General features: G+C 36.1%; 1 protein-coding gene across 1 annotated transcript in view; it reads left to right on the forward strand.

Moving 5' to 3' along the window:
* The window catches only part of EXOC2 (exocyst complex component 2), a 131,254-nt gene that overhangs the window by 2,355 nt on the left and 114,736 nt on the right, over positions 1-14,163 (forward strand). Inside the window, exon 2 of the mRNA XM_074899593.1 lies at positions 11,655-11,810. Within this exon, the coding sequence (XP_074755694.1) occupies positions 11,693-11,810 (118 nt within the window). The 5' untranslated portion in view covers positions 11,655-11,692. The remainder of the gene's footprint in view (positions 1-11,654; positions 11,811-14,163) is intronic.

The following is a 14,163-nucleotide window of genomic DNA, read 5'->3' on the forward strand; positions in this document are numbered from 1 at the left end:
GTGTTTTCATGACCTTAATTCAATAAATTACATTATTTTTACAGACCTGATAGTTTTTTTTTTTAATTCTGTAATTGCTCTATCAGATATTAGTGCTGAATAGCAGTCTGTGTTAATGGATTTCTAAAAAACCTCTTGAAGTTCTAAGTGACGAACTTAAAAAAATGAGCCTTTAAAGTAAAATATTTAATACATTGCCTTTTGAGCAGTTGATATTGTGTGGAGAAACTGTTTCATCATCAGTACAAAAGGTACTGTTCACTAAGTATTATGTAGTAGTCAGATTATTATTTTTTTTTACTTTTAGGATTTCTTGTTAATATGAGCAGTTTGTTTCCTAGCAGTTGAGAGCATTTGAGGCAAAAATGGGCAATAAAGATATTAAAATATGGAATCCACCAATTATTTTCCCGAGGTCCTATTAAAAAGATGTATTCACTGAATACAGTCTGTTCTTTAGTATGCTACTCCTCGCAGTAAAGCTGAACTAAAGTAAAGTAAGTGGGTTGACTCGAAAGGCAGAGGCCACTGACCTCTTTTAGTGATGGAAACTTTTAGATGTTATGTTAAACCATACTTAATCAATTTCTTTCAATGTACTGATATGTTTAGCTGCAAATCCAGTAAGTCTTAAGCACTGTACTTGAAACTAAACATCAGTTTTGAGTTATTTTAATTCTGTTTATTCTGTGCTTTTCTGCTTTCCTACTTCACTTCGGGGAAAAAAAAAAAAAAAAGGAAAGAAAAAAGTAACGTCGTAATAGGATGGTGACAGAAGACGGAATATAAAAGGTGTTCTTAAAAACATGGATTCTGACAGCTATTGAAAGTATCCGTGAAATAATCTGCAGCTGCAGTCTTGTACTCCAGGACACAACAGCCTGTGAAGTACAGACAGACACTACCTTGCATGTATTTTGAATGGCTGTACATCACAGTTATGCAAACAGGCACAGAAAATCTTCCACAGAAGAAATCAGCATTTTACAATGAAGGACTGGAAAATAATACTCAGAAGACTGTACATGTTAACGCTGAATTTATTTTCTATGTGAGTAAGAGTGGAATCTGGTGCTGTACTTAAAGGTACGCTGAAGGTTCAAAATCCAAACCCAGCTAAATTAATATCTTTTAACTCAAGTCAGACATTAGCTCTTCAGCTTAACTTTGACCTTCTGTCTTGGACCACCTACATTCTGTAAATCTGTGCTGTGCAACATTGTCTTTCAAATTACTGTTCCCAGAGGGGAAATCTTGTTTGTAAAGGTGCTTGTAGAATGAGGGTTGATTAGACAGGGCATGCATAGCGCAGTAATGTCAGATTGATGTTTCATCTTTTGTGCTGAACATGAAAGCAAAGATCTGTGTTTACAGCTTGTGAAGTATCAATTTAAAAATAAAACTGATTAAAATTTTTGTACCTTATCCTGAAAATTATTTTCCAGAATTCCTGTCAGTATTTAGGTTCAAAAGCAGTTGGATTGTTCTCCCAATGTCAAAAGTTAGAGGAGGAAGGAAGAGCGGGAGGGAGAACTCGTTTTTGTAAACTTACATTTAAAAAAAAAAAAAAAAAAGAACCTGAAGCAGTCTTCCTAGAACCTAAGTAATGAGAGAAATGCCTGAAAATAAGGATTAATTGTGTGACTGGTATGTTACGTGCTTTGAGAAGGGAAAGGCAAGCTAAGTATTTGATGTTTTAAACAACGCTAAGTCAAACACCTCCCTTCCCTCCTATGGAGAAATTGTTTGTAATTGTACTTTTTATATTATTTTGTAAGTGTTTGTGCTTTTTCTTCAAAAGGAAATTGGTCTGTATAGCATTTTTTTGACAGTAGAGTTGTTAATCTGCAGACAGTACGTTCAGCAATTTCAGTAGAAAATACTGTAATTGCACTCAGTGATGGGTGTGAAAGCCTGTGTTTCCTTTCTAATTTTGTTTGTTTTGCTTTTAAGGAAAACGAAATTCTGAGACACCAAGTCCTTAATGAGCCTGGTTTTCTCTTGACCTTAAGGGAACTACAGATTCACAGATTTTCCATTTAGTTCTCAAAGGTAGTCCTTAGGCTATATTGTGCAGAAGACAGTGGGTACTCTGGCAGTATAGTCTCCGTGGATCAGATTACAATATTAATCAGTTATTTTTAGGTGTATTTAGACTTGTATTTTTTCTTTCACTTTGCAGATAACCCAAAAGCGATGTACCCTGTATTTGGAAGTTCATCAAAAAGCCTGTAATAGTTAAAGATTTAGGGCTATGATGAACAAAAGTTACTTTTTAAATGCCCACTTCTGTATTGAGGACAAACCGATTTTTTGAGATAATCCTAAAGTGTCTCAATTAAAAAAGCAATGACTTAAAATTTTCTATTTAAGAATTATTTGAGTCTTGTGACACTTTGAATCTCACTGTGGTTTTAACGTGTGTACCTTGCTTCTTGCTGGGAAACTGGATATTAGATATTTGGCAAAAAGTTAAGGAGCTATATGTATACAGCTGATAGGTTTTTCTCATGTTTCCTTTTCATCTGCATACAAGGCAAGGGAGTTTCTCCTTCTCACAAGACAACTTCATTACTCTGAAAGTATGAGAGTTCCATACAGGAAATGGGATTTTAGGTAGATGAGTGGAAATGAAGACTGAGAGTGTGTAAGACAGGCTGGCTGAAATATGTCAGAAAAATACCTGTGCACACAGGCCCTCAAACAGTGAAATACTTGAGTGTGTGTTTGACCATGTGAATAGAGAAGGATGCTATAGTGTATGGCTTGAGTACTTCCTTGAGCAGAGGCCAGAAAAAGGTGTTTCAGAGAGAACATGAAAAATACAGGAATCTCAGTAACACAAGTGCATGTCTCATCTTTTAAATGTTGAAACAAAAGGAACTGCCAAAAAAGTCACATGGCAAACAGTAAATTTAGTGTTGAAGTCATACCTACAAGCACCCAAGTTAAAACTTCAACCATGTGAACTGTGTAATTACAATGGTTATACAGTGTTTTTATAAAGAATATTGTGTATAGTTTCAGGGCTTAGAAAAAAATCTGTGGTGTCTTGTTCCTTTTCTCTAGGAAAACAAAATCCCATCCCATTGGAATTTATTTATTATTTTGAACTTCTGGATCTTTCTGAATGCATTTGCATAAATGTATTTGAAAGGTTTTGATGCTTAAAGTAATTTTTTTTAAATTTTTCTGCCTGTGAGTAACGAGAGAAGGATAATGAGGGTATTAATATTATTTGCCATTTTTCTATAAAATAATGCATGGAAAATTATTAATAACTTTAGAACAAAAGATGAACGGTTTAATTGGAGGACAGTAAAGAGAATGACTTCTAGATGAAGCAAGCTTTGCTGGATGTTGGAAATAGAAGCAGATGTAGGAAAGCATGTGCTTTGTGAGAATTTAGAAATTAATGTGAGATTTATGGCCTTCTGTAATACAGTTTTGTGTAAAGCTGAGTTGACTTTTTTCTATATATATGTTTATATAGAGATGTTTAAGGCTTTTCTTCACAATGTTGCTAGAGTATAGTAATGTGTCAATAAATAGAGAAGCTTTTAACCAAGTAGATGACTTAATTTCTGGGGAGTTGTTATGCAATTTATAATGAAAATAGTGGAAATTGTAGGGAGAAACATCTGTTGTCAGACTTTCTTAAATTACATTTGCTATTGCCCTTTTCTAGGCAGTTCAGTATGACCGGAACAGACGTCCAGAAAACTTAAATTGGTTTGACTTGAGTCTTGGTAATAATGAATAGGTGCTGTGACATTGAATATACTAGCAAAAGTGTTCATTCAAGAACTGGTATAAACCAGCATGTAGACCCAATTAATGGAATTAATTCCATTATTAGTGGATTAATTCCACTAATTAATTCCCTAATTAGTGGAATAATTTATTTTCAGTGTGAAGTTATGGAACTTTAAAGCTAACTTTTTTGAAAATGTGTCTGATAAGGTGAAATAATTTTTAGGAATTTTTCTTAAGTTTTTCCCCAACAAAAATGTCTTAATCCAAGTTTATAGGGCTAATATTGACATTTGCATTATTGTAGTATCAATGGTTTTATTTAATAGTGGCACTTGCAGATTGTCATTGTCACTTATGTAAATAGATTTTGAGGTGAGGTGAAAATTTGACTATGTGGTTCTGGGCTTTTCAGACTGTGTATATGGATTAAATTAAATGTGTGTGCTGGTGAATTTGATGGAGGGGGTATGTGTGTTCACGGTAACAGGGTGGCGGGAAGGGAATCTTTTTTTAAAGTACACTGACTAAAACGAGTTTTTAAATTCTTCCAACACTTTTTATTCAGCTTTTTCTGTTGGAACAGGTGATATAATTGGCAGATGAAATGATTTTCTGAACTAAAAGAAACGAATAATTTCCCCCCTCCCATTTTAAGAGTCTCTGTTCATCTATATTATAGTTCTTTTTAATCTGATTTTAGAGGTTTGCTATTTTTACTTCTTGCTGATGGGTCTCAAACTCAGTGTTATATGTAGGCTCGTTAATTTCCTTCAGGTTGTTTATGGTGTAAGATACTAAGGAACAAAACTTCATTTTACAACAGAGTGTTGGTGGAAAAATTCAGTGGTTTGATGTTGCAATGGTATTTGGGCAGTTAATTGTTCTTTGTGAGGAATCTCTCCCCTCCCCAGATAAATAACATGTCAAAATTCCTGATGTAAAAATACATCGACATGTAGGTATGCTGTACATCATAGCTGATAAGATGCTGTCATTTAATATGTACAAGGAAATGGATTTATACTAGTCTAAATTTTTTTTTTGACATGTGATAGATAGAAGGTTAATTGATGTTAAATGGATGCTTTGTTAGCCCTTCATCAGCTACTAAACTAGTACAGGAGGAGTGCAAATCATTACTACAAAAGGCCAAGACCAGTATGTTTTCTTAGTGAGGTTTATAGGTCTTTTTTTATCCCTCCCTTCTTTCCCTCCTTCCCAACCACACAAAACATAGCCAGCTGTAATGATAGGAGGAGAGAGCAAGCAGCTTTTCTAAACACACACACACACACACTCGTGCTTCTGCCCCCCTTTTTCCTCCTCATACCTCAGCAGAGTGACAGCTTCTAGATGTTGCGTGCGAGTGAGTTCAGCTGGTGCTGTGTGGTCTGGGTGTGTGGTCTCCAGCTCAACCCAGAGGCTGCTAACAGGGTGGATGAGGGAGAGCAACACTGTTTACTTTAATTTATTTCGGATGCCGGAACTGTGCCCGGAGTTTCTCCTGAGCTGGGTTCCACAGTTAGTGGTGTCAATCCCTCGCAGCTGCAGCCCAGGCTGCAGCGAGCCCTGAACTCCTCTGTGGAGGGCTCTCGCAGCATCTGCCTCGGGTCCAGCCTTTTAATCCCCTGTGACTCAGAAATGTTAATGGCATCGCTGAGTGCTGTGATTATTTTGCTTTCATTCTGTCAAGATATATAGCCATGAAGATGTACCTTACTGGGTTAAGGAAAGCAGGACCTCTGAGATACAGAGGAAATACGCAAGTATGGCTATTATGAAAGCAAAGCTGTTGCGCTTATTCCTTGGCTACTCCAAAACTAAAATCTAATATGCCCTTCATGAACGATTGAAATATTTGGGAGCCCTTTTAAAAAGGGAAGGGTATTGTATTATGTTACTTAATATTCCAGTTATTTTCTTTCTTGTCATTCGCTCTTTCCATCTCAAGACTTGTGCATCTTCCCAAATTGAATCTGATTTTGGCATGTAACATTGTCCTGTAGGTTAACATGTTTGTCAGTGTTAATATTGGCTTGAATCAACATGCCGGATATGACAGGGCAACACAAATGAGGCTTTGTTTTTTCTGTGTGATGGTGAAATTACCCCCTTTTTTATGTTTGTTCATCTTTTCATTATAAGTAGCTTAGTGGTGTTTTGAAGAGTTTCTCCCCCCCCCCCCCCCCCCCTTCCCCCCAAATGTAAGATTCGTGAGCAGTTCTTGTTTAAATTGACAAGTCTTCTTTTATTATTTAAATAAACATGCATAGATTCTTAATATCACTTGGAATTTCAGCATTGTTTAGCTTATTCACTTCCCAGTCTTTTCTGGCAGGCTTGCAGGAATGGACTTTGTATTATTAATGCAGTGTTGAAGGCTGTGGAAATTCTAGGGCACTGAAGATCTCCAGAGGGGTTAATAAATGTCAGTTATTTTCACAGTGCTGCTTTTTGGATGCTTTTAAATCTTGGTTTATGTAGATTGTCTGCCTGAATTTATATTGTTGGGAAGATAAAGCACAGAAAAGGTTGAAATAGTGTTTTTCATCATTTTGTAATGGTTTCGAGTACAAACATGTAGGAAGCTTTTTGCTTTGTCGTCTGTCTTGGGGTCATTTGCAGTATCCCTTCACTGACTCTGTCATAGTGTGTTGTACTCGGGGGACTCTTTGGGTTTTCTAGTGAAAACAAATTATTAGATTTATTTAGTAGAAGCGCAAGTTTGTGTAGTTTAAGGTGAAAAGGCCATCACCTAGGTTCTGGAATCTGAGTATTTATTGCTTGTTTAAAAAAGGGCGTTTCATAAATCCGTTCACTTGGAAAGCATTTAATGCTGTGATGTTAGCGTGATAAGAATACCTCACCTACTGGTTTCAGGTTGGTTTGTTTTTTAAAAAGTAAACAACATCTGAGGCATACTGTGATTTGAGCATGGGTGATGCTTTGGTCATTCCTGCTGTTCCTGCTTTGAAATTTTAAAAATTGTATTCTGTCACATACGTATGAGTAAGAACACATAAATATTTGATACCTGAAGACTTGCATACTTGCTTGTAGCTTAGACTTTCTCAGCTATGACAAGTAGGCTTTTTCTTTCCTCCCTTTTTGACAGATTAGATTCCCTTTGCTAGATGACCATGGCACTTGCACTGACCTTGAGTCTGTCTTCCTCTGAGAGTGTCTTTTAAGTTCAGTGTCAGTGATAAAGTACCACTAAAAACTTTTAACTGAATTTTCAGTCACTGGAACTGACTTGCTCTCTTGTTTTACAAGTCAGAAACTCCTTTTTAAAACACTTCAACTGCTGACTTTTCCACTGGTTAAATTTGTAAGGTGGTTCCTTCTGAAGGAACCTGCCTTCTGAAGTCCCATGCCTTCATGATGTTTGTAGTTTTACATTAGGATTTTGGCTTACCAACCAATTTAATATCCTTAAATCCTGACCTTCTCTTGCTCACGTATTTCATACTCTGGTACTTCTTCCAGAGTGATAAGCAGTACTCTGCTTTACAGAACAGATATGGTAGCTATTGTCATTTTACTTTGTGTTTCTTTTCTGCTCGCCATTGCAAGTTGAAGGGGGAAACCTAATAAGAACTCTTATTTTAAACCGACTGAAGGTTCACAAAAGTCTGAAAAGCAACTGGACTTGTATTTTCCCTTATATTGGGCTGTATTTTGTTTCTACATTATTTGCTTTTAAAGTGGCTTTTCTTAGGATAAAGACTGAAGATCTCCCCTCTTTAGCAAGCTTGTAATGCTCAGCATTGTCTAGATTTTTTTTTTTTTAACCAAATCTTTGAGAGGACAGTTTATTTGAGAAGCTCATGTAAAGACAAAGATGATGTTTATGAAAGGCATTTTTCAAGATGTCTTTGTAGTAGGTGGTCTTTGCAGAGGCTTTCTAACTCCTTGCACTTTCATAACAAGAATTATGACAGAATAATAGAATAATATGGGCAAGATCATGGGAGCAGTCAACCAGAAGTCATCCATGTTAAACTGTTGGGGTGATACTGTGAGGAAATGAAGTTTAAAAAAGGAGGGGGGGTGGAGGGGGAAGTAAAGAGGGAGAGAAACCTCTGTTAGTATCGAAGATGATTGTCTGTTGCTAAAAAAATAGTCTTGTTAACACTTCTTGAGTGAGCCTGGCTCCTTGGAAGAAATATTTTGCATAGAAAACTGTCTTTATACAGTCTGCCCTAGTCTGTATAAGAAGCAGTCTTTCAGTAATAGGGCTGCTTTTTTTTTATATTATTATTGTTAATTTATACAAGGGCAATGTATGGAATTGCAACAAAAGCTCTTAATTAGATTATTGTATCTTTTAATGAAATTTAAAAAAAAATAATTCATCTTCGCCTTAAATATTTTATTTAAAAATTAGAAACTTGCTTTTGGACCACAGTAGTATACTGGCTAGGCTTCCTAGTAAGAAGTTCAGTCATTTTAACTATTGACATATTTGTCCTAAGAAGGAGGAGAGGAAATATTATAAATGAATTTAAGGCTCCAAAGCATTTGTTTGATATTTGTAGTAAAGACAGATTCTATAGAGCTCCTTCACTTACTCCTTGAAATAAATGAAACCAATTGCTGGTTAAAAATAATAATAATAATAATAATAATAGTATATCTCGGTGCTGTAGTGCTTTTGTAATGTGTTGAGATTTACTGTGGTATTCTCATTCTAGTGAGGTATTTTAAAGCAATTCTGCAGTAAGTATGGAAATACTTTAGAAGAAATATTAGACCTCAGGAGGCTCAGCATTTTTATTACATTTATTTAGTTCATCATGAACAGGGATCTAGTGCCAATTTCTGAAATCCAGAAAAATACGTTGTAATATTACTTTTGAGTTTTGGTATTGATTCAAGACAATTACCTGTGTGCCTAGGTATTTTGAAAGAAACAGTGGCTGCAATGCAAGGGAACTATAATATTGGGGGGTGGGGGGGGTGGCAGCAGAGAAAATCAACCCACTAATACCAAAGTAGTTTCTATTTTACTTGTTTTCCTTGAGACTTTTTCCTCTCCATATTACTACTGGGTTCCTGAAGATGGCCTTTTTACATCTGTGTTACTGATTAACGTTCTATGTAAATCTTTACAAAAAATTGCTCAGATATCTAGACACATGTTGCTTCCTGCAGAAGGTGATTAGGTATATATGTGGGGACGTAATCCCACTGCTTCTTTACAGCTGTTGTGTGTCCTTGAGCTCTGCTGAGAAAAGCTGCAAAGACTATGTAGAATAAGATCATGAGGAATAGATGCGGTTTGTCCTCCTCACTCTAGGTAAACTTAGGAACCTGATTCTTCTCTAACATCCTCCCTGCACAGGACTTCAGAGGAAATTTCAAAATTTGAAAGGTCTGAACTTCTGTGCATAGGTGTCTTGCAGTTGTATAGGAATAAACAAGACTTTCCCTGCAGTTTTGAATTCTGTTTGCTCCAGGCAGTATTAGGTTTAGCACTGGGAACTTGGAAGCTTATTTTTATTATGCTGCCCATTGTTTTGTCAGGCAACGTTGTGGTGTAATGTAGCTTAATGCAGCACAGATGAGAGAAGACCTGGGCAAGCCTTGCGACTCCAGGACTAGGGGTTTTGACAGAAGACCAGGGGTCTATCATTTTCGCCTGTGGTGAGAAAGTGGATCAACAGTAGTGCAGGTGGGCTATCTGGACAAGAAGGCTTGAGGTAAGGAAGATAAATTACCAAGGTGTCCAGATTTGAAAGGAGACCTGGGACATTAGCACCCCTTTCCCTCTCTGCTTGAATTTATGGACAAGAAGTCAGAGGGAAAACCATCAGGATAGGGGCAGGAGATAGTTCAGCTGAAAGACTAGGACCTGGTCTCACTTTTGAAGTGAGCCAGAGACTGTCTGAGGAGGGGGGGATGGGGGACGAACGACAGCAGTGCTGGGAGAGGAATAGGATGTAGGGCATGAGGGGGCAGGAGGGAGGAGACTCTGCCTGCCAGAGCACAACCTTCTCTTCTGTATCTGGAGATTTCTGTCAGCTGATTTCTTTGTAATCTGCTGATGCAGTCCTCCTCTCCTTGAGTGATGTTCTACCTGCAAGGTTATAGACTGTATCTGTTGACTACTAACTTTTCTAGCATCCTTGTACAGACTTATAAGAACATTCATATGATACTATGTAACAATTCTTTTTTCACCAGTTTGTTTTTAAAAAACTGGGAAATGAATGTTTTATTTGAAACATAATGCCATTTTTAATGTTGTGAAGTCAACCAGTCAAGAAGTATTATGAGGCTTGCCAGTTAAAAACAAAACTAAAACAAACCACCTTAGTTTCAGACATAGGTTGAGTGTAGTGTTATGGACTTTCTTCATGTCCTGAACATGGCTCACATACTGAAAATTATGTTTTTGCTTGTTCAACAAGAATCTGCATCTCGTTAATTGCACACTCTTCAAAGGTAGTCTCAAAAGTTCTCTAAATCTATTAATAGTTCTGTGGTGTTCAAAGTATCTAAATGCCTCTTCCATATTAATGAATTCGTCTTCAAAATAGCTTTTCAGATGTGTGATAGCATTCCTATTTTAAATATATGAAACTGTGAAACAGACGTTTAAGATCAAATATATTCATAGATTTGAGGTGGTTATTTAGGAGCTGAATATTTCGGAGCATGTTCAGGGTACATCTCACACTGACTTCAGGTATGGCTGTAGGCTCTCAAGTGGGACACCCAGAAACTGAGAAATAAAAAATGTTACGGTGCATTTTTATATAAGTGACCTGCTGTGCATCTGTGGCATAGACAGGATCCTTTTCCAGGGAGTAGTATTTGATTACTATCACAAGATTTTCCTCCTTATTCCTGCTTTCCGATTTTCATCTTCACTTTCAATGTGTGTTCCAACTTCAGAACATGAAGAAAGAAACTGGTCAGTGGGAGCTTCTTTGATCCTTGTGGCAGATCTACCTATAACACTGAAAAATCTGCGGAGGTTATATAGAAGCAGGGTGTATGATGGTACAATTAATGTATCTTATATATGTAGAAGTGGCTGAAACAAAGATAACTTACTTAATTTTGGTATTTCCTAACTGCAGGTGCTTGGAAACTGCTACTTTAGTGTTAGGAATAATTTACAGAGGTTCTGGGTTTCAAGGACTTGACTATTGGCAAGTAAAAATAGAAAATATAGCTTGATCCAAAATAAAAATAAGAGAAGCCTTATGAAGCTTGGCTTATATTCCACATACTTTTTTACCAACCTGGACTTTTAAAATTGTATACTCTAACCTGTTCTATATGTCTACGTAAAGGTTTTGAATACTGACCTATTTCATCATTCCTGAATTTTCTTAGAAATAAAAACATTTCTTTCAAAAGGTTATTTTTGGTTCTTGCCTTTCCAGTGAAGATGAATTCTTATTAGAAACTGATCATAGGTAACTTTATGAAGTTCAGAAGACCAAATGAAATTTTTTTACTAGGAACTTTAAGGATGGTATTGTGTATTAGTAGAAGAATTCAGAAGCCTTTAAATAGGTGATGCAAAATTACCACGGAAGTCCTTAAATAAACTTTTTTTGCCTGCTTTATGACTTCTGTAGGACCTGTGGACAGGCTCTATATTTACTAAGAGTTGTAAACATGAAGAAGTTGGTGGGAGCTAATGTGCTTCAGGATATACTCATCTGCTTCTTATAGATGGAGAGCTATACTTAATTTAAAGAAAAGGAAGTGCAAAGAAGGTATCTTTATTGTTTTATGATTCTGGCAAAAAAGGCTTTGAGAGTGGTGCTCCATATTTACATTCATGTTTACCATTTTAGAACACCAGCTTAAAAGGTTTAAAGTAATTTTTATATAGTGTAATTATTATTTTTAACTTATTGTTTTTTGCTGAACAGATAAAAGCAACTCAGTTTTCAGTAACTGAATAGACATCATGTCCCGAGCACGGCAGCCCCCACTTGTAACTGGCATCTCTCCCAATGAAGGCATTTCATGGACAAAAGTAACAATTAGAGGAGAAAATTTGGGGACTGGACCTACAGACCTCATAGGTAAGTTGGAAAAAAAAAGAAACCCAACCAGCTTTGTTTGAGCCTGTAGAATGTCATGTTTAGGATATGACTAGAGATAATTTTCTCATGGTAAAATCTGTGTTGCATGGTATGATGAATGCCCTTTTTACAAATATGTGCTTGAATCTATAAATTCAGGGATGCTGCCCAATGTGTAACTAATCAGAATGACCATACTTTGCTAGATGAACCCTTATCCTGTCTCAGCATCCAGTGCTGAACACTTAAGAATGAATGCCTATGGGAGTGTCCTAGAAGAGGGTAAGATGTAACAAGATGCTCCTTTGTCACTTCCCCAGGCATTGAGAATTGCAGCATGGAGCCTTTCCTATCAGAAGTGTTCTCAATGTATTAGAAAGTCACTGAGCACTGCTGTTCCTTGAATTAGTGTGAAAGTCAATTTGTGTATCTGCAACAGTTAGGACAAAGCATGTTCAGTGATTAGCTGCATATTATGTGAAGACCATTTCCTTTGCTGCTTTGATTTTAACATAGTAACTTCATTTGAATCATAGCTCTTGTGCTGAAAGAGAGAACCAATCAATTTTGTCTGATTCTCCTGAGCATACGTATCTTGATCATCATTGCTCTGTTGTCTCTTTTCCAGGCTGAAAAGTCCTAGCATATTTAAATTTTCTGCATATATCTTTAACCCTTCTTGTTGCTCTTCACTGAATCTCTTCTGGTTTTGCTACCAATCACACATGATCTTGGTTATATGCAGTGTTCAAGATGTGAATGCACTGTGGCATAATAGTGCACTCTGACTTTTACTTTGTTTTTTCCATAGGATTCTATTTTCTGTAGAACGCCTACTAATCATAGAGCTAATATTTTTCATTGTTCTGCCTATTATAGTCTCATGATTTAATGCTGGAAGGTTAGTAGTCAACTTGAGCCTGTCATCTATGAATTTAAGGTTTTGCCTGTGTGCATCATGCCTGTTCATTGAATTTCAGCTGCTCTTTTATAGCATCTACATTATAGTGCATCCAGTCAGTCTCATACGGTCTGTTCCACATCTTTTTATAGTTTTTACAGTCTTTACATTCTGAATAAATTAATATAATCAGCAAACTTTGTAACCTTTTTACCTTTTCAATTATGAATATAAATATTTTTAATAAGTGATCCCAGCACATACCCTGTGGTAACTTTCCTCAGTGGAAACTCACGATTTACTGTAACCCTGTTCCTATCTTAACAAGCTATTTATCCATTTGAGGATCATATCCTATAGCTGCTTAATTTTCTTAAGCGTTTCGAGAAGGACTTTGTAAAATTTTCTGGAAATCCAAGTTAACTATAACTACTGGAATTTCCCTTATTTCTTTAATAAGTTGAGCATATGTGTACTTCAGTATTCATGTTGAAGACAATTTATATAATTTGTTGTGGAATCATGACTCCTCTGAAGTCCATTGGAATTTTGTTTGGCTTTGCTAGAAACAATATTTCACTTCATAGCTGTAAACGGAGATTCCCAAATTCCATTCATGGCCACCGCAATGAGCTTTATGGCCAGGCATCAGCTACTACAATTTTCTCCTTCACTTTATTGTTTTTCAAAAGGAGTGGTATTTTTTTAATGCTGTTAGCCAAAGTTGCAGTACACTAATGAATCTTTATGAAATAATCAGATAACTGATGATGATAGAGGTGAATATATTTCTGAGTATCTTTGTGGTTGATGTACTTTGATAACCTCATTCATTAGTTCATTGGTATGATCGTCATGGAAGTAATCAGTGCTAGGTTCTTGGAAGGAAGACATCTCCTGAACTGTGACTCAGTATTACAGCTGACTAACTGACAATATTTTTTCTCTTATTTTTTTTCAGGGTAAGTCTTGTAACACATAGCTGCTAATAATCTTGTGCTTTGAGATAAAATTAAAACAAAAAAAAGATGGATTGCCTTATTTCTTTCCTTAGTTCAATTCTCTGCTTTTTCCAGTAACTGTTTAAGGCCCCAGACATGTAAAGATTTCTTTTGATGGTTAAATTAGGCATGTAAATATTCCCTGTGACTTGAATGGAAGTACTTGCAAAAATGAGCCTTTGTAGGCATGAGATTTAAGCAAGTTTGAGTGAGGGTTTTGTAAAGTTTATAATCTGTTTTGAGATGCATCAGAGTACAATGAAAAGCAAGAAACTTTTTTTATATATATATAAACAGAATATCACATAATAGAAGAATATGTCTTTTTGTTTTATTTAAGGGAGAGCCTTCTAGTAATCTCTTTGTATCTTTGAAACCAAATAAACTTTTTATTTGTAACTCTATAGCTTATGGTACAAAAAGTCAATTTCGGGAGATACCTGTAACACTT

The sequence above is a fragment of the Athene noctua genome, chromosome 2 (assembly GCF_965140245.1).
Source record: "Athene noctua chromosome 2, bAthNoc1.hap1.1, whole genome shotgun sequence".
NCBI classification, from domain to species: Eukaryota; Metazoa; Chordata; class Aves; order Strigiformes; family Strigidae; genus Athene; species Athene noctua.